Below are 26,865 nucleotides of genomic sequence, written 5' to 3'. Positions count from 1 at the left end.
ACAGGGAGAGAGAATCGGCTGCAATCATCATCATCACACACATCCAGAAGATACTTATTCCCTCCCCACGAGGAAGGAAAAGAAGAGCAGACCTCCAGAAACATTACCCAGACACTCACAGATGGCATCACATGGAACCTGAAGCAGTTTAAGAGGCTGACATCATGTTTATGAAATGGGCAAGGTTGGTTGAAAGCATATATCATGTTCCAGAATGTTGCTCAGAATAAGAAAAGCAATTGATTGTGAGAGATCAATTTTCTTAAAATATAGTATGTATCATGTTGCTGTCCTGCTGAAAAACTCACTGGAGTGTGGATAAACTTCTCAGCCTGGCATTCAAAACCTTCTAAGAGATGGTCCCTACCTGCTCTCAGGCTTGTCTCCTACCAACCCTCCCTGGAGCATCCCCACAGTGGAAGTTATCTCAAAACAGTTTTGTACGATGGGCTGGACCATGGCGTTTATTTTTGTCTTAGCCTCAGACCATGTTCCCATGGCCTCCTCTGAACACATTTTGACTGAGCAATGCCCATGTGCAGAGCACTGGGTGGAGACTGTGACAAGGCGGCCCAGCCCTGCCCTCGTGGAGCCTGCAGGCTGACAGGGCATTCCTAGCCCTGCAGTGCTCAGAAGGGCAACCATCTCATTTCTGTAGAATTAAACTGGCACAGAGATGACGCCGAAGAAGAAACCTGTCCAGCCCTTTCCTTTGCAGAGCTGCCTGGGACCCTGAAGGGCTTCCCTTTTTGTCCAGACCCCACCTAGGCTGTCCTTGCGGCTTCTCCTCTCCTCCCTCCACCCCAAACTTACCAATCTCGTTTATGAAGTTTTCTGGGAGATTGATTTTGGCTTCAAAGATGGTATTTATAGTGGTTGATTACCTCACTTGGAAGGAACTTTCCCACAGTGTCCATACAGGAGGGGACCTTAACCCAGGAACACATGGGCTTCTGAGGTATGACACTGGGGAAGGTCATCAGGGTTGGGTGGCTTTTAAACAAATAACATCGCCCCATACAGATACCAGACTCACCTGCCAGCTGTCCACGGGGGCCACTCTAGGTTTGAGCAAAAGCAGCTCTGGATGTGTCTCTTCTTAGAGATCTAAAAGCTGTGGGGCAAAGTACAGACTGTGGGGAGAGGCGGCTGGCAAGAAGGGCGCACCTCGGGGTGGCTGGCATGAGACCAGACGGTGGGCAGGAAAACCAGGGGTCAGTGAGACAGGGACATTCAGGGACTTGGCAAAGCACAGAGAACATTGTCGGCTGGTGGGAGTTGTGGGGGTGGTAACCAAGGAGGAGGGGACCAGGGACATCCAGGCTATGAAGGAACACAACTTCCAGCCATCCCCACCCACGCAGCTTGGCAAAGGGCACAGAGGCTGGAAAGGGCGCTGTGTTCTGTGAACCTCGAGGAGTTTGGTGTGTCCAAAGCACGGCGCAGGGTGAGGGGGTGGGAAGCAAGTGAGGGGAATTGAAGCCAGAAGGACAGAGGCGAAGCCTTCTCCTTAGCCCAGGGCCAGGGATGGCATGGTCAGCTGTCCATTTGCAGATCGCCCTGGGAAGGACGCAGTGGACGGGCAGGGAAACGCTGAGATGGAGCCAGGGCCCGAGTGAAGCTTCCTGGGGAACCCGAACCATAACGAGCCCCACTTCCACCTCTGAAGCCTTAGAGTTAAGGTGTCCTTCGGATGAGACTCTAAACACTAGCTGTTTCTCACGTCTTCAGTCTCCCCATGAGGTATAACCCAGTAAAAATGGAATAAATTATTTTAAATCAAGGAGATAGGCCAGCCTGAATTAAAGAAACATCAAATAATCTGAAGTATAGAAGGAACCATTAGCTGGAGTTAAGCTGGGGCAAGTAAATAGAGGAGAAATGAGTTTTTACTTTTCACCCTGTTTCTAGTCCATCATTTGTTTAAATCCATGAGCATACCTTTTTATATAAAAATACTGAAAATTTAATTTAGTAATAAATTTAATAATTTAATAATAAATTAAATTTTTTGTTCATTTGAAGTATACTGTACATGCATAGTTAACAAACAATGAGCCAATGCCTTTAAAGATTTTGCTCTTAAAAACATTAAGGGTCACAGGTTCGATTCCCAGTCAAGGGCACATACCTGGGTTGCAGGTTCCATCCCTGCCCCTAGTCAGGGTACTCTCAGGCAACCAGTTTGTCTCTCTCACATCGATGTTTCTCTCTCTTTCTCCCTCCCTCCCTCTCTTCCACTGTCTCTAAAAATCAATGGAAAAAATATCCCCCGGTGAGGATTAAAAAAAAAAAAAAAGGGAAAAGAAAAAAACATTTAAATTTCACAGTAATAGAGTGAAGGTAAGCTCCTGCCTATTCCAAAATGAGTTACCAAAATTCAGATTTAGTGTTACAAATTTATAAATCTATAGTAAGGAAAATGGATCCTGTGTTGCTGGTTTTCTTTCAGGTTGACCTTCAGTCTCATGGTTACATGGAAGGAGGCCTGAGTCCTTCTATTAATGCTTCTATTAAGTGCTCAGACATGGTGGGTGGAGCTGGAGAGAGGGATGGTGAGCCTAAAAAATAGAAACATCCTATACATTTTAGCAACTGCATCATTCTGAGCTAAGAAAATATTCTTTCCCAACCCAAGTGAATTTTATTCTAAGTGAGATGGAAAAAAACCAAACACCTAAAATTCCAGTTCTAATCTATTTCTGTGTGTCTGTCCCAACCACTAATGCTTGCTTGTGGTTTTTGTTTGGTTTCTTATAGACTATGAATTTTCTACACCATTTCTGCATCACTAGGTGGTGGCCTTATAAGTGTGGATGAAAAGGGTCCACACATTAACCCAACAAGCTCAGGGAAGGCCTGGGTGGTGGCCTTGCAAACTCAGAAACCTAAAGTAACCACAAAGGATGGTCTGAAGTTAAAACTTAACTAAAAGAAGTTTATGGCAGGTAGTCAGGTCCTGGACTAGAATCTTCCCTGATAAAAGTCAATCCTTACTTTAACTGAGCCTGGTTATTATCTTTTGCATCTAAATAACATTCCTTTGGAATATCAGGGTAACTCCCCTTTTCCCAGACCCCTCAGAGCACAACCAATGCACCAGAGCAGAGACTACAAATCTTCTCATTTTTATCATGTTATTTGTTGACTATTAACTATCCTATATCCACCTATGCACAAAATGTATATTTTACTTTTCATCCAATCCCAGGGGTTTCCCCACTTTGCTTTCTCCCACCTCCCCAGTCTATCACCAATGGATTTCACGGAACCCACTTAAATCTTTTTTGATTGTAATGTATAAAACAAGGTGCAAAACTGCCATTCTCTGAGCATTATCTCAATGTGTCTTACTTGACATAAGCTTACTGCCAGTTGACTGTATCTTATGTTCCCAGAGAAGTGGCATAGCCTAGTGCTTACCACAAACCCATAGTTCAAGGCCAGCTCTGCCAGCCGCTAGCTTTGTGAATTTGGACAAGCAGCCAGTTTCTACACTTCATATCCCCACCAATAAAGTGGAGATAACAGAATTGAGTGGGGAGGGGAGTTGGGAGAATTAAACAGCTTACCTTTTATAAAGTGCTTTAAGCCTTAACTGGCATACATAGTAAGCTTCCTGGGAGTAGTAACTGTTTTCAAACAGCCAAAGAAAACCCTCAGCCAGGTTTAGACTCTCCTTAGAGAGGGCTCAGCATGCAGCCATAGCACTGAGCTGCTGACAACCAAATTTAACTGCCTCAGTGCAGACTGTTTACAGACTGTGTCAACATTATATTAACGTAAGAAACATTCAAACCTGTGAAGAATTTTTGTGAGTTTATTTGAGCCAAACTGTCCACACATCGGGGAAGCAGAATCTCAATGGATTGAAATTATGCTCCAGAGAATGGCAGTTTTGCACCTTGTTTTATAAGTTACAATCAAAAGAGGAGATATAAGTGGGTTACATGAAATCCATTGGGGATAGATTAGGGAGGCGGGAGAAAGCAAATGGGTGAGGGGAATCTCTGGGATTGGATAAAAAGTAAAATGATAGACACACACTTCTTAAGTGGGTGCAGGATAGTTAACAGTCAACAATTAACATGATAACGATGATAATGTGGGGATTTGTGGTAGTGCTTTGAGGGGTCCAGAAAAAGGAAAATTACTTTGTTTTCACAAAGGCATGTTAATCAGTTATGTTATCACAGATGGATAGACAGGCTTAGTTAAGGTGAAGATTAACCTTCGTTAGGGAAAAATACTGCCTTAGGACGTGACTACCCACCATAGACTGCTTTCAGTAAAAAAGTTTTAACTTCAGACCATCCTATGTGGTCACTTTAGGTCTCTGAGTTTGCAAGGCCACCATGCAGGCCACCCCTGAGCTTGTCAGCTTAGCATGTGGCCCCTTTTCATCAACAACTGAATGTTTGTGTCACTCGCAAATTCATATGTTGAAACCTAATCGTCAAAGTAATGGTATTATGAGGTAGGGCCTTTGGAGGTGATTTTGTCATGAAGGTAGCACCGTTATAAAGAGGCCCCAGAGAACTCACTTGCTCCTTCTGCTATGTGAGGACACAGCAAATAGGCGCATGTCTGTGAACCAGGAAGCAGGCCCTCATCAGACAACGGATCTTGGATTTCCCAGCCTCGTAACTGAGAAATCAATTTCTGTTGTTTATAAGTCACCTAGTCTATGGTACTCTATTATAGCAGCCCAAATGGGCTAAACGAAACTTGAAGATCACATTTATCAATATCTGAAAATTCTGGACAAATTTCAAGGATGCTCAATTATATTTGTAGACTATTAAGCTCCAAGTTTCTTAGAGACCTAGAAGAGTATTCAAACGGGCATTTCCAGGTTTGCTGATCAGAACAGCATAAAACTGCATTAAAAAAAGCACAGAACTTAAATGACTCTACTTCTCTGGTTAACTTCATTCTAAGTCAGGCCAGTTTTGAATAAATCTTTGGTCAGAATGGAAATAGCCCAGAGCAGTTTCTCAAGACCCAATCAGTTACAAGGGTGCTTTACATAATTGATTTTAACTTTTCAGGTGCTCACATAGCTTCTGACCAATTCTTTCCAGAGGTTGAGTGCTCTACCTCATGAGATAGTCCATGGCATGTTTTAAATGACGATTAGAAAGTTCTCTAGGCCAAAACTAAACTTCATCTCCTATTTTGCTCTTTGGAGTTCCACTAAATAAGTAGTCTCTTGTATACTGATAATATTTAAAGCCAGAAAACTTGGGTTTTCTAACCACATATCCATATAAACCAACATCTAAATAACTGACATAATTTCAATTAACAATAAATACAACTCCACAAATAACACAAATTACTTGCTCTTTATAATCTTAATTTGGAAATTGAAAAATAAGAATGTAGAGTTAAAGACTCTCCCTAGGGATTATGTACTTGAGTCGATTATAAGGTAAAACTTTTTAATATCAAATTTACTCTTAAAAATCTCTTAAGTTGCTCACAAAATCCCAATAAAGTCGATTTTACCTCCAGGATTGGAATAGATTGTTCTTTTGGCTGGACTGCAGATAAAGTGGTTGTCTGGCAGTTAGGAGCCATATTGTATGAAATATACCTCTATTTACTTGGTATGAATGCACATTGCTGAAATTACCCATATAACGCAACATTACAAAATGTTTCTTTATAGTGTTTTCCATTAAAAGAAAAACACACCTATTGAGTACCTTCAAGATGCCAGGCACTGTGCAAGAGTGGCAGCACTTGTCACATACTCATCAGTAAATGTGGAATAGGCATTAACTGAATGGGGAAGCCACTTCCTGAGAGGAAACTGACATTTAAAAGAGAAGATGAGAAAAAAGTATGGTAACATGAAAGTGATGCTCCTTCAGAGGAAAAAAGCAGATAGTGATGCAAAGAGCTCTACCGCTGTGTCTTGAAAAATAAGCTCACGTGTTCCATTCCAGTCCTCTAACACTAAGCATTTCACGAAAATTTGGCTCATCATTGAAGGAACAATGGTTTGCAGAGTATGCACTTTTGAGATGAACTTACAAAAAGCTCTAAATAATGCCATTTATTTAGCAAAATAAAAAAATAATTTTCCACTAGGAAAAATTATAAAAATATGTTCAAGTGGACTGCTCAATGAATCCTTTCAAGAAACACACTTCTAAGGAAAACAGTCATTTTAGAAATGGAGACTATATTTACATAGTACTTCAGTTATAGTGAAAAAAGTTTTTAAGTTGTCATAAATCAACAGCAATAACAAAAAAACCCAGCACCAATCATAACAGGATCGTCCTCTGCCATCTGATAGAGGTCAATTTTGTTAAAATAAAGATCAAAGGCAGCCTTGGTGAGAAAGTGAAATCATTAATGTCCAATTCTTGATGGATGCTGAAGAAAACAGAAAAAGGCATTCCCCATACCTTTCTGAAGAGTCAGTCTGGGTGGGGAGGGTTCATGGTAGGCAGACGGTGTATGCAGGAGACATAGGCTTTTTTTAAAAGATAGTGGCAGAGGCAATAGTTGATTTGCCTATCACTGGTGCCAAACTACAGCAGTTCTGTCAAATTTTAGCCATCTGAAGTGTAGAAAAGATAATGTGAAAAAACACCCAATCTTAAGATCTTACTGCCATTTACTTCATGACCCTGAACAGCAATCGACCTTCATTTCCTTATCTGTAAATTAGGGATATATGGCCAGTAGCTTTAAGGGATAGGAAGAGGTCAAATAAAATGAAACTTCAAAAAGCATTGTGTGAACCATAAAACATGATAAAGGACTAGAGAGATTTAGACAATTCAGAGAAAAAAAATCTATTGTGAACCTTTTATTTTGACAAAACAAACTACAAATTTGACATTCTAAACTCCCAAAGTTTTACTTATTTAAAAAATAAAAGACAAGGCATCTTGGACTCCAAGATTTCAGGCATGAATAAAATAGTACCAGATATTCAAGTTATATAAGCTAGTTGCATTTTAAATACCATAAAAGTGAAGAGAACTGTGGCATACATTCATTAGTTTCAAATGTACCTATACAAAACACATGGACATTCTTGAGTTTTCTAACCACACAGTTTCACATCAACAAACATCTAAGTAACTGACATCATTTCCATTTACAACTCTACAAATATCAAATTACACAAATCATTAGCTCTCAACTGGGAAATTGAAAAGTAAAAGGAATGTAGAGTTAAGTAGCTGAAAATGCTATACAAGCACATCATGACAAGGAATGCTACATGTAGTTTCCCCTCAGGAATGATTTTTGAAAATTTAAAGTAAATTTTATCAGGAAAGTTAAAATCTCTAATGTGAAAAGCAAGTTAAATGAACTATTGGCTCAATCTCCAAAGATTTAGCAAATTATAGATTTTTGTGCAGTTAATTAGTAACATACACATTTAAGAGCTTAATACTGACTATTCAATAGAATGTTTAGATGGATCTGAAGTGTCTACTCCTTATAGTTCAACTTTAGCTTTACAAGCAATGAAAGGTAAGATTCCTCAGTGGGAAGTTATAGCTTATTCTGCACTAGATACAGGTAGTGTGTATAAAATTCAGAGCAAATGGTTACTTTCACCTTCAAGGAATCTACTTTTAATTTATACAAAATTAGATTGTTTTTCACCTACATGTATGCAAAAAGTGCTTTTCAAAAGTACATGACCTATTTCCATAATCCTAAAATAAAAATAAAGGCACATAAATGGATAATAGTCTATACATTTTATGTGAATATTTTTCATTAACATTTAAACAAATTCAATCTAGAGAGGTGTGACAAACTTGTTACAAATTTCTGTGACTTAGGAAATTAAAGATCTAAGATCTCTAAAGACTGCAGTGGTGTGCAATTCATATATTGGTTCATTCACTCTGCAAGTTAACTCACTCCTTAATCTCTACAGGCTGCAGGTATTTGTTTCAGCAATGAGACCAAAAAGACTAAGAGAAGGACTTGTTGGAATTAAGTCTCCCACAAAAGTCGTTTTGAATTTTATTACAAATAGATTTAATATGCTTTTGAGTTAAACTTACAATAATTATAAAAAGGTCACACTGATATATTTGAATGGAATGTAATTAAGAACCACATGTAAGTCTTTAATTTTAATGAAAGGTATTTTTCATTTATATGCAAAGGAATTCAATAGCCAGCAGCATTTAAATATAGAAATTAGTACCATCTCTTCCCTTTTCCCTTTTATAAAGTGCTATTTTAACTGGGTAGATTTACTATCCAGCTTCTCAATAACTTCACTGTATGTCTATTAGATTCAAGGAAACAATGGAAAATTGAAAGAATTTAGTATTTTAAACATTTGCAAAAGACTGCTACAAAGCATTGACTATGAGCCTGTTTTATTAGTAAAACAAAAAGTGTACCATAAGTTGATTTAAAAATTACTTCACAGAAGCATAGGCTTACTTACACTTATGCCAATTTTTGCTAATCATCTAAACCAGAGCTTCTGTAGGCAATTCAACTCTAAGCACCATCAGACCAGGGTCATGTCAAATAGAACCAATGGTTATATAAACCCAGAATAAAAACTTCAGAAAATTTTACTTTTAGAATAACAAAACAAGGTAGTGAGAATCAGAGAAACAGAGCCCACAGGCAACATTTTACTTAAAAGTACCGTATGTTTGTTAAAGGTGTTTTGTTTAAATAATAATTTGTGTAGTTATTGCAGTGATGAGACAGTTAAGAGGAAGCATAGTACAGGTTAACTCAAAAGTGAATGTTGCCTGTTTCTTTAGTTCAGTGGTTAAAGCTGAAGTTGCTTTTTAAAAAATAGTTGAGCACTTACTATACAACAGGATACCAACAGGATTCCCATTTTTATTCCCATTATTCTCTAATTAGTATTTTTGCATTTCAACTCTTACCTGTCCTTCCTGTAGCATCTTAAAAAGCAAATGCAATTAGTAAAAAATATAGGGCAGTATGTAGTTTTTGTTCACACTTAACAAATATTACCAGTTTCATTACAATTTGCATATCTTGTTGTTTTTGGAAGGGTAACCACTTTTAAAAAAACAGTCATAAACATGCAATATTCCTCACTTGGCATAGCATTCAATAATAGTTAAATCAAAGGAACCCTCAGTGGTCAATTCTGTATCCCCAATTTAGATACATATCTAGTCCTCACAAACAGGGACTCCAGGGCAGAGGGATGGCATGGGGAAAGGGGGCCTAGGTCAAGGTTTGATGAGTCACTTGGAAAGCTTTCCACCTCACCCATAATACTAGGGGAAACTCCCTCCCCCGACCCCCATCCCAAGCCCCCAAAGAATGCATAATTTAGCCTGTCTTTTCTGGTCTCACTTACTTGCCTACATCTAGTATTGTATTTCGGTCAACAAATAAACATTAGAATTTTCTGAAAAAATTACTTTTACCCAAATACATTGGACTTTGGTCTCAATTTGAATGAGGGTAAGTGGCCTTTAAGAGACCGGTCTTCTTCCTGCTCTCCCTCCTCCAGAGGGTGCTCCGGGTCTCTGAAAGAGGGTGTGGTGTGGATGATCTGGGTTCGGAAGTGGATTTTGTTGAGTCTGGGTTTTATCCGCCCACTAGAGCTGCCTGAGGCTTTGCGACCTGGGTCCTTTGCTTTGCCTCCTGCCCATCCCTCAGCCAGGTGGTGGTGGTGGTGGTGGTGGTGGTGGTGGTCCCCTCCATCCTCCAGGACATGCGAGAGTTTGTAGGTGATGAGGTGCGAGGGGAGTACCTTTGAAAGCCTCCAGCGCCCACCCCCGCTGCCGGCGGAGATCTCGCCCTCGTCGCCGTCCAGGGCTCCCACCAGGTTTTTGATCTCTTCGGCGATGCTCTGACTCAGGTACTGCGACGCCTTTTTCCCACTGTAGTCCCTGACCTCCACGTCTGCGTCGTAGGCCCCCACCAGCAACTTCACCACCTCCACGTGCCCGTGGATGGCTGCCAAGTGCAGGGCGGTGTAGCCTCCACTCGTCCTGGCGTTGATGTTCACCGGCAGCTGGTGTTTGTTGGCGAAGTTGACCAGCATGGCCAGGAGCTCCTGCCGGCCGTGCTTGGCGGCCCAGTGCAGGCAAGTGTAGCCGGTGATGAAGTCCCGCTTGGCCAGCAGGCCGGGCTCGCAGCTGAGCAGCGCTTCCAGGCTGTCCCACTTGCCGTCCGAGGCCGAGAGCATCCAGGCGTGCTCCAAGGGGTCCAGCGTCACCGAGCCCCCGCTGCTGCTCTCCTCTTCTGCCGACGACGAAGCAACGGAAGCGCTGTCCGAGTCGCCCCCGCCTTTGCCGCGTCCTCCCCCAGAGAAGCCCCCGGGGCTGTTGCCGCCAGTGCAGACGCTCCTCTTCAGCTGCGGGGAGCTGCCCATCACCAGGTCCCGGAGGTTCTGTCGAGTAGACCGCGGGGTGGTCACGACCCCGGGAGAGCTCCCCCCGCCCGCCTCCTCGCAGCCGCGGGGCTGGGAGTCCAGGTCCTCGCCGGGCGCGGGGGCCGGTGCTCGGGCCGGAGGCTGCGCGTCGCGCCGCGAGTTCTTCCTCCGGGCCCCGCCGTTTGGGGAAGGCTCGCTCTGGCCGTCGCCCGCCAGGCTGGGCGGCCCAAGCGCGGCGGCGGCGGATTGCCCATCGCCAGGTCCGCAGTCCGGACCCGGGGGCGCTACGGGGGAGGCCGCCTCGGGGCACAGGCCGCTCTCCCCGCTCTTGGCCGGGTCATCTGGCTCCTCCGCGCCGTCGCGGGCCTCCGGCTCCGCGGTCACCGAGATGCGCGGCAGGTCCCGGGGGGGCGCGGCCTTGGGCGACGGGGGGCCTTCGTAGAACCTCCTCTTGAGGTGCACGTACTTGGAGCCGTCGGCGGGGTCGGTGCGCACGGTGGCCACGGCGTTGACCAGCTCCTTGAAGAGGGCGCGCCGCTCGGGGTCGCCGCCCAGGGCGCCCCTGAAGTGTTTCACCAGCTCGGCGTGTCCCGCCCGGCCCCCGCGCTCCGAGAGGAAGCGCAGCACCGCCTCGGGGCCGAGCTCCGCCGGGCCCTCCATCCGCGGTCGCGCCGCTGGCTCGACGACGGGAGGGCTGGAGACTCAACCCGGCCCCATCGCCGTCGGCTCCCAGGCGCGCGCTCCTCGGGCTCCAAACCTCCGGTCTGCGCCGCGAGGAGCCGCCACCAGCTCACAGGGCCGCGCCCCGCGCGAACACGCCCCCGCCGGCCCCGCCCCGCCCCGCCCACTTCCGGTCCCCGCGCTGCCCGCAATCTCGGCTCCCGCGGGCCGCCCGCGGACAGGGTCCCCGTGCCCCCGCCCACTTCCGGCCCCCGCGCGGGCGGCAGTCGCGCTCTCGCCGACCACCGCCCCGGGCCGAGGGGTCCTGCCCCATTTCTCCCCCGCTCGTCCCCAGCGCCCGGCGGCCACGTTCCCCAGCGGTGACTCGTCCTGTGAGGCATCCTGGGGCCCTCTGTGACAGGCTGGCTCCCGCCCGCGTCACTGAGGCCACCGGCTTGGCCCCGCCCCTTCCCTGGATCCCGGAGGCCGGCTCTGCGGTAGCACCGCCTCCGGCCCGCGGCCCGCGCCCCGCGCGCCGAGTCCGCCCCCGCCCCCTGCTCCCTCCGCCCGACCAGCTGCTCCGGGCGCGGGCTGAGACCTCCGCCCCGCTCGCCCTCCGCCGGCCCCGCTCAGCGCCCGCCCGCACCCATGACCTCTGAGGAGACGCGGCGCCTGGTGAGTCCGGGACCCTCCCCAGGGCCTGACTCCGGGGTCGCCGCCCTGCCTTTCCCGGGGTCCCAACGTAACTTCCTCCCGCCGCGCCGGCGGGCAGCCCATCCCGCCGCCCCGGCGGGCGGTGGCGGGTCCCGCCCTCCGCGGTCCTCGCGGGCTCGGCTGCGGGCCGCCCGCCCGCCCGCTGCCCGCGGGGCGTCGGGGGCCCGCCCCGGGCGCGCCCGCCCCCCAGCTCTCCGCGCCGGCGGCAGAGCCTCAGGTTTTTGCAGGGCTTCCCGTCTTTGCCGAAAGTTAAACCTGGAGCAGTGATGGAGGGTCCCTCGCGTGTAACGGTTTCGGGCGCGCCGAGCCGACGGGCCGTCGGGAGTGGTCTTCACGGCTGTGGCCTGGGCCCGACTCGACTCGCGGGGTCCCGGCGCCCGCCCCCTTCCGTCTAACCGCCGGGGCTGCTGCGAGATGAGCCTCCTCTCCCCGCCTTTTTTGGGGCGCTTGGCACCTTCGTGTTTTAAAATAACACGTTACTAATTTGTCCGGTGTCTTACACCTTTCAAATTAGTTATATATTTTCATCTCATTTGCTAGTAAGCCAGCGGTTCTCCAAGTGTGCTCACAATTATTTTCCTAGCAATCCCGAGCTATTACTCGCCTTTCTCACACTCCTTCCCTTGTGAGGGCACGTGGAGTTTTCCGGAGGCGACGTCACGGGGACCTCACCTTCCGAGGGCGATGGAATGTGTCTCCGTGCATACTTGTCTTTCAAATCTTTTGTTTTAATTTCTAATACTACAAATGTAATCTATGCAAACAAAAGCTCTCTGAGGGCCTGAGACCAAAGAATTTGAGAACTGATCTAAGCAATCTCCTGAGTTAGAAGTTTCTGTTGCAGGAACAGAGTTCAGATTGTAGCCTGAGAGGTTAGGTGATGTGTCCAAAGTTATACAGCCGGTTTCTTTGGTGGCACTGGACAGCCCTGATTCAGGCAGCTTTCTTTCTGCCCTAGGATGTACTTAGAGAAGTCTTGTTTTTCTACCTGGACTATGCCTTGTTACAGTTGTGTTTGTGTGCATGTGTGGGTGAGAAAAAATGTGTTTTATAAACTCTGGTTCGTAGTAATCAGAATTAAACTTGGGCAGAAGAGAGCACTTCATTTTCTTGGTGTTGGATTTCTTATCAATTGCTGCACTTATTTTGCAATACAGCAATAAGGCTACCTTTATTTTCTAATTAAACTTTTCATTTTGAGATCATTGTAGATTCACATGCAATAGAAATCCCCGTACCCTTTATCCAGCTTTCTTCAATAACATTTGCAAAACCATAGCACAAGGCCACGACCAGGACATTAACATTGATACTGTGAAGATAACTTTCCATCACCAGAAGGATCCCTTTTATGCTCACACCCACCTCATTTCCACCCCAGCTCCTTAATCTCTAGCAACCACTAACTTTTTCCCCATTTCTGTAATTTTGTTATTTCATGACTGTTAACAGAATCACATAGTACTTAACCTTTTGGGATTGGGCTTTTTTCACTCAGCAGAATTCTCTGGAGATTCATCCAGGTCGTTGCGTGTATCATTAGTTTGTTCCTTTTACTTGCTGAGTAGTATTCTGTGGTATGGATGTACCACACTTTGTTTGAAGGACATCTAGGTTGTTGCCATTGTTGGGCTATTATGAATAAAGTTGCTATGAACACTGATGTACAGTAACACATAATGTAAAATAACGAAAACATAACTCTTCAGTTTTCTGGGATAAATTCCCAAGAGTACAGTTGCTGGATCACATGGTAACTGGGTTTAAAGATTTGTAAGAAACTGCTAAACTGTTTTCTAGTGTTTTTGAACATTTTCCATACCCAGCAGCAATGTTAGAGAGATCGGGTTCTCCACTTCCTCACCAGCATTTGGTGTTTCTATTTTTTATTTAGACATTCTGATAGGTATGTAATGATTGGTTTTAACTTGCATTTCCATAATGACTAATGATGTTAAACATCTTTTCATGGGTTTATTTGCCATCTGCATATTCTGTTCAGTGAAAGTCTTTTGCCCATTTTCTAATTGGGTTTTTTTAATTGTTGTTTTTAGAGGTGTGTTTTTTAAAAAATATATTCTGGATACTAGTCCTTCCTTGATATATGATTTGCAGATGTTTTCTCTCAAGTTTGTAGTTTTTTCATATCTTAATAGAGCCTTTTGCAGAGCAGAAGTTTTTAATTTTTATAAAATCCTCTTTTTCAATTTTTCCTCTTGTGGATTGTACTTTTTTTTTAAGTCTGAGAATTCTTTACCTAACCCTAGATCCCAAAAGTAGTCTCCAAAAGTTTTCCAGTCTGTGGTTTACATTTAAGCCTGTCACCCATTTTGAGTTAATTTTTATATAAGGTGCGAGACTTAGTTCAAGGGTTATTTTTTTGGCCTAGGGATGCTCCAGCACCATTTGTCAAAAAAGCTGTCTGTCCTCTATTGAATTGCTTTTGCACTTTTGTCAGAAATCAGTTGAGCATATTTGTGTGGAACTATTTCTGGATTTTCTATTAGCACAGTCTTACTTCATTTAAATAATAAATTTTGCAATAAAGCAGACTGATTCCTCTCATTTTATTCTATTTTTCAAAAATGTTTTGTCTATGCTAGTGCCTTTAATTATAAATTTTGGATTAGTTTTATCTATATCACAAAGAATGTTGCTGGGATTTTTATAGGAATTACATTAAGTCTGTATGTCAGTTTAGGGAGAATTGGTATCTCTATTATGTTGAGTCTTCCAAATTATGGACACAGTATTTCTCCCCATTTTTTATATTTTCTTTGATTTCTTTCATCAGCATTATGTAGTTTTCAGCATACAAGCCCTGCATATGTTTTGTTATATTTACAAGAGTTCTCCCATTTGCCTAGTACATACACCCTTTCCACTTAAAAAGGAAGCATTTTATGGCTTTTCTTTGGCATATTCAAGTTGCCAGCATCACTACTCTTGAGTTTTGGGGCCATTATTAAGTAAAATAAGGGTTACTGAACACAGCACTGCAATACTGTCAGTCTTATAACGGAGACACTACTAAGTGAGTTACTGGTGGGAAGCTTATATAGTGTGGATATGCTGGACATAGGGATGATTCACTTCCCCGACGATGGAATGGGATGGTGTGAGATTTCATAAAGTTACTCAAAACAGCTCGTAATGTAAAACTTATGAATTATTTCTGTAATTTTCCATTTAATATGTTCAAACTGTGGTTCACCGTGGGAACTGAAACCATGGGGCGAAACCACAGATAAAGGAGTAACTATTGTACACCTATTTCATTTTTTTTAGCAGTTGTAAACTGTCTATATACTCAGTCTAAAATAATATGAGATGCCTTTCAATTGTATTTAGCAATCATGAAAAAAATAGCTTTAAAATTTTCTTTAATGTACATATATTTAAAACTAAAGGGAACTTTAGACATTTTAAGTTCTTTGGACATATTTTTGCTTTTTTAGTGGTCTAGTAACCTCTAAAGATCTTTGCAAACATTAAAGTATTCAAGGTATATTTTTATATGGATTTACTCTTTGCTGTTTTGAATACATCCACTGGGTAGTATTTACCAAATGCTAAAGTGCATTCACTATGGCAAGGATTAGAGTGCTTGCATTATTACATATATACTCCCAGCCCCATGAGCTAAGTACTGTCTCCATTTGGGGGTGGAGGGGTGAGGATTATCTTTCTCAAACTTTGTTGAACAAACTGTCTCTTATTTTGTTCCTGTTGTCATTGTACCTCCTTGCCCCAGGTCCACATCCCTGGCTTTGGCAGTTACTTAGTGCACCAGCAGTTTGCATCTATTGCCACTCATAAGCAGTTAATTCCAACAACCTTCTTAAGTCACACGTTTATACTGGCAGGTCATGTTCTCTTTTCTGTTGTGAGATGGGTCGTTGAAATAATTCTAGGAGATCCCTATTTTGGGAGAAAATAGGCTGCTTGTCATATAGTAATAGATTTTGTTGCATAGTAAAGAATTACAGCCCTAGCCAGTTTTGCTCAGTGGTTAGATGTCAGCCCGAGAACAGAAGGGTCCTGGGTTTGATTTTGGCCAAGGGCATGTACCTTGGCTGCAGGCTCGATCCCCGGCCCCAGGTGAGGTGCATGTGGGAGGCACCCAATCGATGTGTCTCTCACATCGAGATCTCCCTCCCTCTCCTTCTCCCCCCTCTCCCCTCCCCCCTCCCCCTTCCACTCTCTCTGAAAAGCAATGGAAAGAAATATCCTTGGGTGAGGATTAAAAAAGAAAAGAATTATAATCTATAGTTTCTGCATAGTGAGGGCCCAAAGAGCCTAATACTGCATTGTAATTTGAACAATTGGAGAAAATACTTAAATCTCATTTTGTATTTGCATATTTTGCTGTATATTTTCTTTTAGTTGCTGTTTATGAAATAATGCATATATTGTCTTAATCATTTTGTTTATCCTCAGTCCAGGTTTTTGTGAGCTACTACTTTACCATGTATTGATTACTTACTTTTAGTTAGAAAGTTTTGTTATATCTTTATGAATTAACTTTTTTAATGAGTTACAATTTATGTATAGTAAAATTTACTCTTTTTTAGTATATAGAGTTTCATGAGGTTTGGTGAATGTATACAGTTGTGTAACCACAACCGCAAACATACAGAACAGTTCCATCAGTCCCTCTCCCCAAATTCCTTTGTGCTTCTTTGTAGTCCCCCTCCTAATCTCTGACAATTACTGATCAGTTTTGTGGTCCTATTGTTTTGCCTTTATCAGAATTTCATATGTATGGAATTATTATAGCCTTTGAGCTGGCTTCCTTAACTAAGCGTGATGCTTTTGAGGTTTGTCCATGTTGCTGCATGTTCCGTTTTATTGTTGACTAGTATTCCATTGCATAGATGTGCCACACTATTTTGTTCATCCTTTCTCCAGTTGAAGAATATTTGGGCTGTTAGCAGTTTTTAAGAGTTTCGAGTAAAGTTAAATGTATATATTCACATGCAGGTTTTTATGTGAATATAAGTTTTCATTTCAATTGGGGTGATATCTAGGAGTAGGATTACTGTGTGTTTAACTTAAGAAACTACCAAACTCTTTTGCAAAAACTCTTTTGCAAATGTTTGTTCCAGTTTGCATTCCTAGCAGTAAAGACTGAGAATTCCTGTTGTCTGCATCCTTGCCAGTATTTTCAATTTTTTAAGAGTAATTCTGGCCCAGCTGGGTGTGGCTCAGTGGTTGAATGTCAACCTAGGATCCAGGCGATCGGGGTTCGATTCCAGGTCAGGGCACATGCCCTGGTTGCGGGCCCGATCCCCAGTCGGGGGCGTGCAGGAGGCGGCTGATCAATGACTCTCTTATCATTGATGTTTCTATCTCTCTCTCCCTCTCCTTTCCTCTCTCTGAAATCAATAAAGATATATTAAAAAAAAAAAAATTCTGATACATATATAGTGATATCTCATGATTGTTTTTTTTTTGGATTTTTATCTCTATACTTATTAACATTATAAAAATAATTCACGTTTCATGCAGAATAATTATAAAACAAATAATATAAAAATCTATCACTTATTTCTAAAATTAATCTCATTTAATTGTCATTTATCTAATGACTGTTATTGAGCCTTGTATGTGCTTATTTGGCATCCTGTGCCCTTGGTGAAGTGTCTGTTCAGATCTTTTCCCATTTTTTTAAATTGAGTTATTGTCTAATTATTATTGAGTTATACAAGTTTTTAAAATATATATATTGTATAAGTCCTTTATGAGATAAATGATTTACCAGTGTTTTATCCAAGTAGGTGTCTTGTGTGTTTTTTATTCTCTTAACAGTGTTTTAAAGAGCAGCTTTTTAGTTTGTTAGGTTTAATTTATCATTTTTTCTTTATGGATCATGCTTTTGGTGTTATAGCTAAGAAATCTTTGCTTAACGTAAGGCCACAAAGATTTTTTTATACCTTTTCTTCTATTAGGTCTGTGATTCATTTTGAGCTAATTTTTGTGTGTGGTTCAAGGTATGAAAATATGAATTGAGATTCTTTTCTTTTTTTTCTTTTTTCTTTTTTAATTTGAGAGTCCAGTTGTTCCAGCACTATTTTATTTTTAATATATCTTTATTGATTTCAGAGAGAGGAAAGGAGAGGGAGAGAGAGATAGAAACATCAATGATGAGAGAGTCACTGATCGGCTGCAGCCCGCAACCTGGGCATGTGCCCTGATCGGGAATCGAACCCCGATCTCCTGGATCCTAGGTCGACGCTCAGCCGCTGAGCCACGCCCGGCCGGGCTCCAGCACCATTTTAAAACAACACTGTCCTTTCAGCACCTTGTTGAAAAATCTACCCCCGCCATCACTCTCCTGGAGGAATGGTTGTTCACAACTTTACTTCTCAATGCCAGTTCCAGATCATTCTCTCCCTAAGTATTCCCAATTTTGATTCTCACTTAGCTCTCACACTATGTACTCACCACCTTTCTTTGTTCAGAGTCATCTCTGAAATCCTACCTTCCCCTGTGCTTGATGGTGTTGCGACTGGCTTTCTGTAATTCTCTAACATTAGACCTGTTGTAATTCTGGGTGAGTTCAGTATCCACATAGATTATCCTTTCAGTACCCTGCCTTTCAGTTTTGACCTCCTCTCCTAAAATATCCTGCTTTAACCTCCTTGTTTTAGTGTATACCTTGACCTTGTCATTACCCAGTAACTGCACCGCCTCCTGATCTCAGTTTCAGGCATTCCACTCTGACCACACTTCCTACTTCGCCTGTTTACGCCCTCAGGTAACTACAAGTCCCACAGGTCTGTGACCTAACCTCTTGATCCTACTAGCTTTCCCCTTTTCTTCATATCCTTCATGCCCTCTTGTCCTCTTTTGCCAGCTTTAAGTCCATCCTTGTAACATGTATAATTATTTTCTTGCCCATCCCAGTTTCCCCTCTTGCTCCTTCATTCTCCCCTTGCAAACCCCCCACACACTTAAACTGTCCCGGGACTCTGCTCTTGCACCCGAACAGCTGAATATGATGGAGGAAAATCATGCAGAGTGGTTTTACTTTAACATCATCATCACTAAACTCAAGAGGCTGCCCAAAAATTGTACTGCATTTTCCTCATTCATTCACCCTCTTATTTTTCTAGATCAAGGATTAGCAAACACTTTAAGGGTCAAATAGTAAATATTTTCAGCGTTGTGAGCCATGAGGTCTTTGTCAATTATGCAGTGCTGTTGTGTTCTGAAAGCAGCCACACACGATATGTAAAGGAATGGTAGTGGCAAATTCTTCTTTCCTCCCTAAAGGACTGTTTTTACCTGTCTTCTAGGACTCTACACTTTTCTGGATTTCTTTCACCCTCCTTCTCATCCATTTGGACTGGTTGCTCCTCAGTTCTCCAACCTTTAGATGTGGGATTCCTCCGGGGCTCAATTCTGTGATCCCTTCTCTTTTCTGAATACCTACAATCCCTGGGTGATTTCATCTCATCCCACAGCATTAAGTACTAGACACGTATCGATGACTTCAGAATTGTTTTCTTCAGTCCAGATATCTCTGCACACACAACTTGTTTATCCAACTACATACTCAGTACTTCACTCTATCTAATAGGCATCTCCAATTTAACATGTTCCAAAGAGAGCTCCTGGTCTTCCCCAATCCTCCTCCTCCTCCAGTCTTCCCAGTTCCAGTAAATGGAAGCTCCCTACTCCTTATTGCTCAAGCCAAACACTTTGGGACCATTCTCCGTATCTCCTCACATTCCACATTGAGCCTTCAGCAAGTTCTCTTGGCTCTACCTTCAAGGTAGGTGATTTGAACACATCTTACCTCTTCTACACTAACATTCTGCCATGATGTCTTCCTGGATTAATGCAGTATTCTCTTAACTAGTCTTGTTTCTGCCTTGCCATTCTTCAGTCTGCTTTCTACATAGGAACTTTAGTGTACCTTTTAGGACAAAGTAAAATCACATCCCCCTTATACAAAAACCTTCAAAGCCAAATCCTTACAATAAGCCGCAAGAACCCTGCATGTTCTGGCACTGCATTTCTCTCTGGCCACTCTGCCTCTCCCTCTCTCCGCTGCAGCTGCTTGGTCTCATTGCTATTCCTCAAACACGGCAGCGCACACCTGCCTCAGGATCTCTGCCTGGAATGCTCTTCCTGCAGACATCCTTTGCATAGCTCGGTGCCTTTAACCCCGCAGGTCTTTTCAGTTAGGCTTTCCCTAGCCACCTGGTTCAAAATGGCACCCGCACCCCTTCCATCTCCACATTTCTATCCTTTCCTTTTTTATTATTGTATTTATTCTCTATTATCATATCATAGCATATGCTTTACTTTGATTTTTGCCTGTCTTACCCTAACTGGACTGGAAGCTCTGTAATGGCAGGGATTCTTTTTTATTTTAAGTGATGCATTCCCAGTGCCTAGTACAGTTCATGGAACATAGTAGACACTCAATACATATCTGAATAAATGCATTTTTTACAGATATTTGAAGAAGATATATTTTTTTACTTTAGTCTTTGTTAAATTTATGTAAGTGAGGACATTAATGGATATAAAGAAGAAAAGGAAATATTTATTCTACTCTCCCAAGAATCATACTTTGTATATGCTCCCTTGTATGCATAAATAATTTTAACCATGGTGTCAGTAGTCTTATGTTCTTTTGTCACTTAATATCACATTATATCATTCCTCTTTATTTTCATAATTGTTGCTTCTAATCTTTGTAGTAATATTCTCCATAGTCAGTATTTTATATAGACTTTTAGTATATGCAACTTTTTTCCTTTGAAGATTGATTTAACATAAAATGAAAATTAGAAATTTATCTGATGTATATTCTCCCTTTTTAAAGTAAGATAATACCTTTTAATCTTCAGCCTGTTGCCAGTAGTATAGTATTAACTATGTTCAGTCTAAAGAGTCAGCCTGACAGGCTTAGTGAGTTGGGCTCAGTTTTTAAAAGTGCTCTTATCAGTGTGGAAGAGTTCAAGCCTGTGGGATCAGTGGAAACTGCAAGAGTAATGGAATTACCACTGTGTTTATGTTTAATGATCGTGTAAAAATTACCCTAGATTAACGATACACTTGACTTTAAAAGTTCAGATGATTAGGTGGACACTCCTTGAGGGACCTAAGGTGCTCATAGGAACCTTAAACTCAGTGTTTCCAAAATTGCTTCAAACCCATGCTGATTTATCTTTTTCCCCCCCTGCTTCACTGTAACATCTATCAAATTAGTTTAAGACATTCTAAGGCACCCATGGCCTCACTCTAAGGCAGAGTGGATGCCAAGCCCCCTGTTACCTACTCCAGCCTCACATCACCTGCTGTTCTTGCACTTGAACTTAAGCCTCCTTAGGCTTAAACAGTAATGAGCTTACTGCAGTTTTGCAGCCATACCAAGTATACTTGCATGCTTTTGCGTACATTGATTCCCCTACCTTCTTTTCTCATTTGCTAGGAAAACTATTTCTCCTTCAAGTCTCAACTCAAGCCTTTTCTTGGCAGTCCTTTATCTGACCGTGCAGGGTTCATTATACCCCAAGCTATTGCTGTGTCTTGTCCGTAAGTTGGATTCATGTCTTGCACCTGTACGGAAATTTAAATTGCAAGGATTTTGGCTTACTCACCTTTGATCCTCAGTGGCTGGGGTCTGTTTTTCTGTCCTGAAAATATACTGCCTTTTAGTAAATATTGTGTGTATTTGTAGAATAAATGAAAAGCAATGTGCATTGATAGGCTTCATGCTAACTCCTCAGTATTTCCCCCCCAAATGTTCCTTGTCAATTTTATGACCTTTTAATGAGTTTCTTCTGCCTCCCTCTTTTTTCAGTTCTGTCCCATTTGCTTTTCCTGGATTAAATAAATCACTTCTAAGATTTGGTTGGCTGTTTTATTGCTTACTCTGCATGGAACATGCTCTCTCCCAGGAATTCTAGCTTTCTGTTTTTCACTTATATAAGCCTTGAGATTTAGTTCTGAGAAGTGCAATTTCTTATCTTTCCTTAATCCACCTTCTCTGTACGTGGTGTTTCCATGACTCGTTCTTCATTCTCCATCGTATCACAGACTTTTCCTCAGTGCTTGCTCAGAGGTGTTCAGTCATAACATCTGAGATGAAGGAGACTTTAGAAACATTATTTTGCTTCCCACTCTACAGAAATCAGCTCTCCATTGTGCCTCCCAGTCGATGATGACTGTGTCACCTGTTTGAAGCCCCCTAGCCATGGCCAGCAACTGAATCCTTCATGGGGCAGCCCATTCCATGCGTGTTAGACAGTCTAGTCCTTTAGTAATTTCTTTTTATTGTGTCAAATCTGCCTCTGGTCCATTCATGGGTCCTTGTTTTTCCCTTGATTCATTTCTTAAGACTGACTCTAGATGTTTGAGTACACTTTGCTGTTTCTTGATGGTGCAGTAGGCTAGCAATGTTGGGGAAAGTCAGATTTCCTTAACTCACAAATTACTAGAATGTAATTTTTAGAAGGCTTAAAAACTTATGTGTAAGACATGAGATCATAAAACAACTTGAAAAACATTTAGATACATTTTTTTAAAAAACCTCAGGGTGGCCCAGCCGGGTGTGGCTCAGCGGTTGAGCATTGACCTAGGATCCAGGCGATCGGGGTTCGATTCCCGGTCAGGGCACATGCCCGGGTTGCGGGCTGCAGCCGATCAGTGACTCTCTCATCATTGATGTTTCTATCTCTCTCTCTCCCTCTCCTTTCCTCTCTCTGAAATCAATAAAGATATATTAAAAAAAAACAACCTTTTAAAAATAAATAAAATAAATAAAAACCTCAGGGTGGAGAAAGATTTTCTAAGCTGTACATTTATGGAAGAAACTATAAAGGAAAAGATTGATAGATTGGACTCTGAAAATTGAAAAGATCAGTGACAAATCAGGAAAAGCTATTTGCAATACACATAACAACCTTACAGTTATATCCAGCAGCTCATAGAGAAACAAAAAAGGATTACTCTGATAGAGAAGTGGGGAAAAACATGAACTGGTAATTTATGAAAACATACCATACGCTTTTCAGGCCAGTAACTTGAAATAAAATGTTCAAAATACCAGAAGGCAAATTAACTTATTTTTGCCTATCAAATTGACACATAAAAATTGTTAATATCCTATTTAATGACTATATGATGAAATGGACACCTCTTTTATATATTAATTTTGGAAAATAAGCAGGCACAGCCTTTTTGAGGGACAGTTTGGCAATATATTTATACCTTTGACCATTATTACATTCTAGGAATTTATTATGAGGAAATTAACAGATGCTTATACAGGAGAGTCCCTATGGATCCTCGGGGAAGCAGATGTTAAAGAATTAGGAGTGTTAGAGATTGATTGAGGGTGGAAGGTGGGGAGGAGAGGTAATGCCTGTGAAAGAGAAAGGGAGGAAGCAAGGCTATAGAGGAAAAGCGATCAGGCCTTGGTGCAGATTTCAACATCTGTAAAAGGAAAGAGGTTAGGAAGCAGAATTGGGCAGAAAGAGCCTCAGAGATCTTGCAAGTCTGGCAAAGTCTGGGCCAACCCAGTGGAGAGCTTTCACTGCTTGTTAGGTTGCCTGCTTAGGGCAGAAGGGGTCAGGTCCTGACACTGTCACTGTGCTTGGTCTTTAGATAGGGGCTTCCTTGGAAGAGCTGGTCTGGGATTGAATACTGTGCTGACCTGAAGGCACTGCAGCTGGAGGCTATCAGCTAACTAACTGCATTCTCCATAGCCAAAGGGCAAGTTCTTGCTGGAAGGGAGATCTGAGTGGAGGACCTCTTTGGCTGCTACAAGAGGAACATTTATTGCAGTGTTATTAAAATGACATAATTAGAAACAGTAATTTTTTCCCATAATAAACATGAAATACTCTTTTTCTAGTTAAGGGGGGCGAGTAATTTCAAAATAAGCTTGCATTTGTATTTTAAGCAGCCATATAATACTGGAAGCTTTTGTTAAGCTTGAAACCCCTAACTCTTTTACATGAACAACTATCAAGAACTTCCTTGGCTTGATATTTTGAGGCTGAATATTAGTCTGTTTAGTTATCATTTAGGTTTTGTATTTATTGGAGATGGTGGTAAAATTGAGGCAAAATTGATACATTGATGGGTCTTGGACTACCCTAAGCTGCCCTAGACTGAGACTCTCCTGGGGGAGATACACGCGGGACATGCACACGAGAGGCCAGTGTGTTGCTCTGCCTTGTATTACCAAGTCTTACTGATTTCAGTTGAATTCTCCTTTCCCTGTGTTGTAATTAGCATCTACTTGTAGAGTCATCGTCTGCATAATTTGAATAAGGTAATATCACTATTGATTTTTAGGAAAATTTTAGATCAGCACCATTAACTTTCTTTTAAAGTTTTCTTTACCTGAAGATATAAAAAAATGATTTTAAAGAATGAGTTTGTGTAATCTTTTACATTACTGTTTTAAGCCAAAGAGCCTTGTCCTCTCAAAACTCATTAAATAGGCCCAGATTTTTATTTATTTATTTTTGGTCTTAAGACTCCAAGAAACACCAGGGGGCAATTTGAAAAGTTGGTTCTATTACTCTGATTAACTTTATAAAGATAAAAATTGTGAGACAGTGAAGTTAAAATGAAGCTATTTTAAAGGTCAAGTCAGAATTCTGTTCCCCCAGGGCTGATTGTTATACCTAGAGAGGCTGTAAGGTAGTCTCTAAGGAATGTTTCCAAGTAGGCTAAGGAAAGTTATCTAGGGTCCTATTGTGAAAGAATCACCACGTATTTTCCCATAATTGACTGATGGGAAAAAGGCCCTCTACATGTCTCCCAAAGGGCCCCAGGACAAGTTCTGTACCACCTCTGTTGTATTGTCCATACTGCCCACACTGAGATGTTGAAGAAGAGGGAGAACTTGATTTTCCTCCAGCTACCCCAGAATGTTCTGGCACTTTTTTCTATGACTCATTATATACTACAACTTTTAAAAGTGAATACATAAGTAAATAAATGTGTTAGATTTTGCTAGGTGTTAAAGGTACTATTTAATATTTTTCCTTCTAGGTGGTAAGTATATAAATTTAAATCTATGTGTGTTTCTATATGTATGATATATATGTATTTAAAATAAAAAATATTAAAAAAAGCAAACGTGTGTGTGTAGTCAAGTGCAGGCGTAGTGATTTTGTTAGTCTTCCTTTTTCCTTGGAATGCGATTATGATTGTCTGCTATGAGTTTGTGTTTCTCTGAGATAACTTCTTAAGGTCAAGGGCCATCTCTTCCTCCTCCCGAGACCCCAGTGCCCAGCATAGTGATTTGCATATAGTAAGTGCGTGGTCAGTGAAGAGCAGATGAAATTCCACTTCAGGTTGTTAATTCAGGGCTCACCACTAGAAGGACTGGGTCAACTCTGGTCCCCTTATTATTTACTTCCAGTAATGTACTGTTCATTTATTAAAAACTGTTTTCATTCTAAAAGTTGCTTTGGAAAGTTGGCTAGTAAATTAGTAATAATGGAAAATATTAAAAACAACTATTTATAATACTTTTATGTGACTCATTCTTACTTCCTGATCAAACATTTATCCACAGAGATTTTAAATAGGTTTTTTTGGCGAGTATTCAGAAACACAGGAAATGAATAAACAAAAGCAGATATTTGATATGAATTTACATAAATGACAGAAATGTAACCCAGGTTTTATTAGTCAAAGTTTAATGACAAATGAGTACAAAATCAATCTTGTTTTCTAAGCAAATTTTACTTACCAACCAAACTGCTTACTGAGCAGCATTTCACAAAAATCTAGTCATATGCTATCCATTATATTAAAAACTGACAACTACTCTCTTACTGTAATTTTTAAAAAGTTTGGTTTTAATTAAAGTTCTATATAGATAAGGGGAAATAACACAGTCTTCAGTAAGTTAGGTGTGTGACACCTCACTTCCTTCACTTATATGTGCAAATAGTACGTTACATTAGGAAGTAACACTGAGTCTGCAGTGTTCTGCTCTCTTATTCAGTTTATGTAATGCGAGGTTCTGAACAGGGCCCCTAAAAAGATATTTTCTGTGGCACTGTTTTGCCTTTACCACAAGTCAGACTCTTTAGATGGACGCTTCAAACTTCCTCAGATACTGATCTGTAGTGTCCCTAATCAGTTTATCAGCCTCAGTCATAACTTTGCAGCAGGAGACCAATGAACCCTTTCTTTTCTCACCAAACTCAATAACCACTGTTTACTTTCTCCATATACAAAATTCTGCCTCCTTCTGGTGCTCAGGGTTTTTTCCTACCTTAAATGCGACCTTATCTGATGCTTATATCACTTTCTGACTCAGTTCATTATCCTTGTCTTCCTGGAAACTGCTCTGGCTTTTAGTGATTTCCTTTCTCCAAATCTCCATAACTACCACCCTCTTTTCTAGTTACTCTCACCTTTCTGTCCTGGTGTAGGAGAGGGATGCAATCTGCTTATGTCCACACAGTGACTAGAGTTGAGGGGGCTTATTAGAATGGCAGGGGGCTGACTGGAGGGAGTAAGGTGAAGTATTTGTATAGTTAAAAACGAAAAACAAACTTCAGGCCAGTCTGATGTGTTTTGTATCATTATGTGCTTCTTACTTTTAAAATTGTGAAACACAGCCAGTAGGTGTACTTTCATACAGTGGCATTTTCCAACTGGTAAGAGTCATTTCATGTTGGAACAATGTGTTCAGTTAGCTACTTAGGATTTGGAAACACTGTATGTGTAGTGGTTATTTAACAAGGATAGCCTTCAAAAGCTTTGATTACCCATATGGTCCAGAAAAAGGTGGTTGTTAGCATTCCATAATATCCAGTCGTGAAGTATACCTGTGTGTGTGTGTGGGGGGGGGGATTGCATTCACACCGGGGAGGGGGAGGATGGGATGGGGTGGGATGGGGTGGAGTGGGGTGGGGTGGGGTGGGGTGGGATGGGATGGGATGGGATGGGATGGGATGGGATGGGATGGGATGGGATGGGATGGGATGGGATGGGATGAGCGGGTGAGGTGTAGAAACACCACTCCCTTGCTCCAGTGGTAAGGCTCTCCCTTTCATCACTGCAGCATAGTTCATTGTAATTAAAGACCAGGGGACTGCTTAAATAAAGATAGGACATCT

General features: G+C 42.0%; 2 protein-coding genes across 7 annotated transcripts in view; one reads left to right on the top strand and one right to left on the bottom strand.

The window, feature by feature from the left end:
* Positions 1–6,799: 6,799 nt before the first annotated feature.
* On the bottom strand, positions 6,800–11,103 carry SOWAHC (sosondowah ankyrin repeat domain family member C). Its single transcript, XM_016201852.2, has one exon. The coding sequence runs from the start codon at positions 11,033–11,035 to the stop codon at positions 9,419–9,421; it is 1,617 nt and encodes a 538-aa protein (XP_016057338.2). The 5' UTR covers positions 11,036–11,103; the 3' UTR covers positions 6,800–9,418.
* A 500-nt stretch (positions 11,104–11,603) lies between these two features.
* The window catches only part of SEPTIN10 (septin 10), a 48,241-nt gene continuing 32,979 nt past the window's right edge, over positions 11,604–26,865 (top strand). For 2 of the 6 annotated variants that reach the window (XM_087820681.1, XM_087820680.1), the window contains exon 1: positions 11,607–11,710. In XM_087820681.1, coding sequence (XP_087676807.1) covers positions 11,684–11,710 — 27 coding nt within the window. In that variant the 5' untranslated portion in view covers positions 11,607–11,683. Of the gene's footprint in view, positions 11,711–26,865 lie in introns of all 6 variants that reach the window. The other 4 variants (XM_087820683.1, XM_087820684.1, XM_087820685.1 and 1 more) reach the window with 4 other exon arrangements.

Source organism: Miniopterus natalensis, chromosome 9 (genome assembly GCF_054644295.1).
Source record: "Miniopterus natalensis isolate mMinNat1 chromosome 9, mMinNat1.hap1, whole genome shotgun sequence".
In the NCBI taxonomy this organism is placed as follows: Eukaryota; Metazoa; Chordata; class Mammalia; order Chiroptera; family Miniopteridae; genus Miniopterus; species Miniopterus natalensis.
This window is presented reverse-complemented; position numbering and strand designations above follow the sequence as displayed.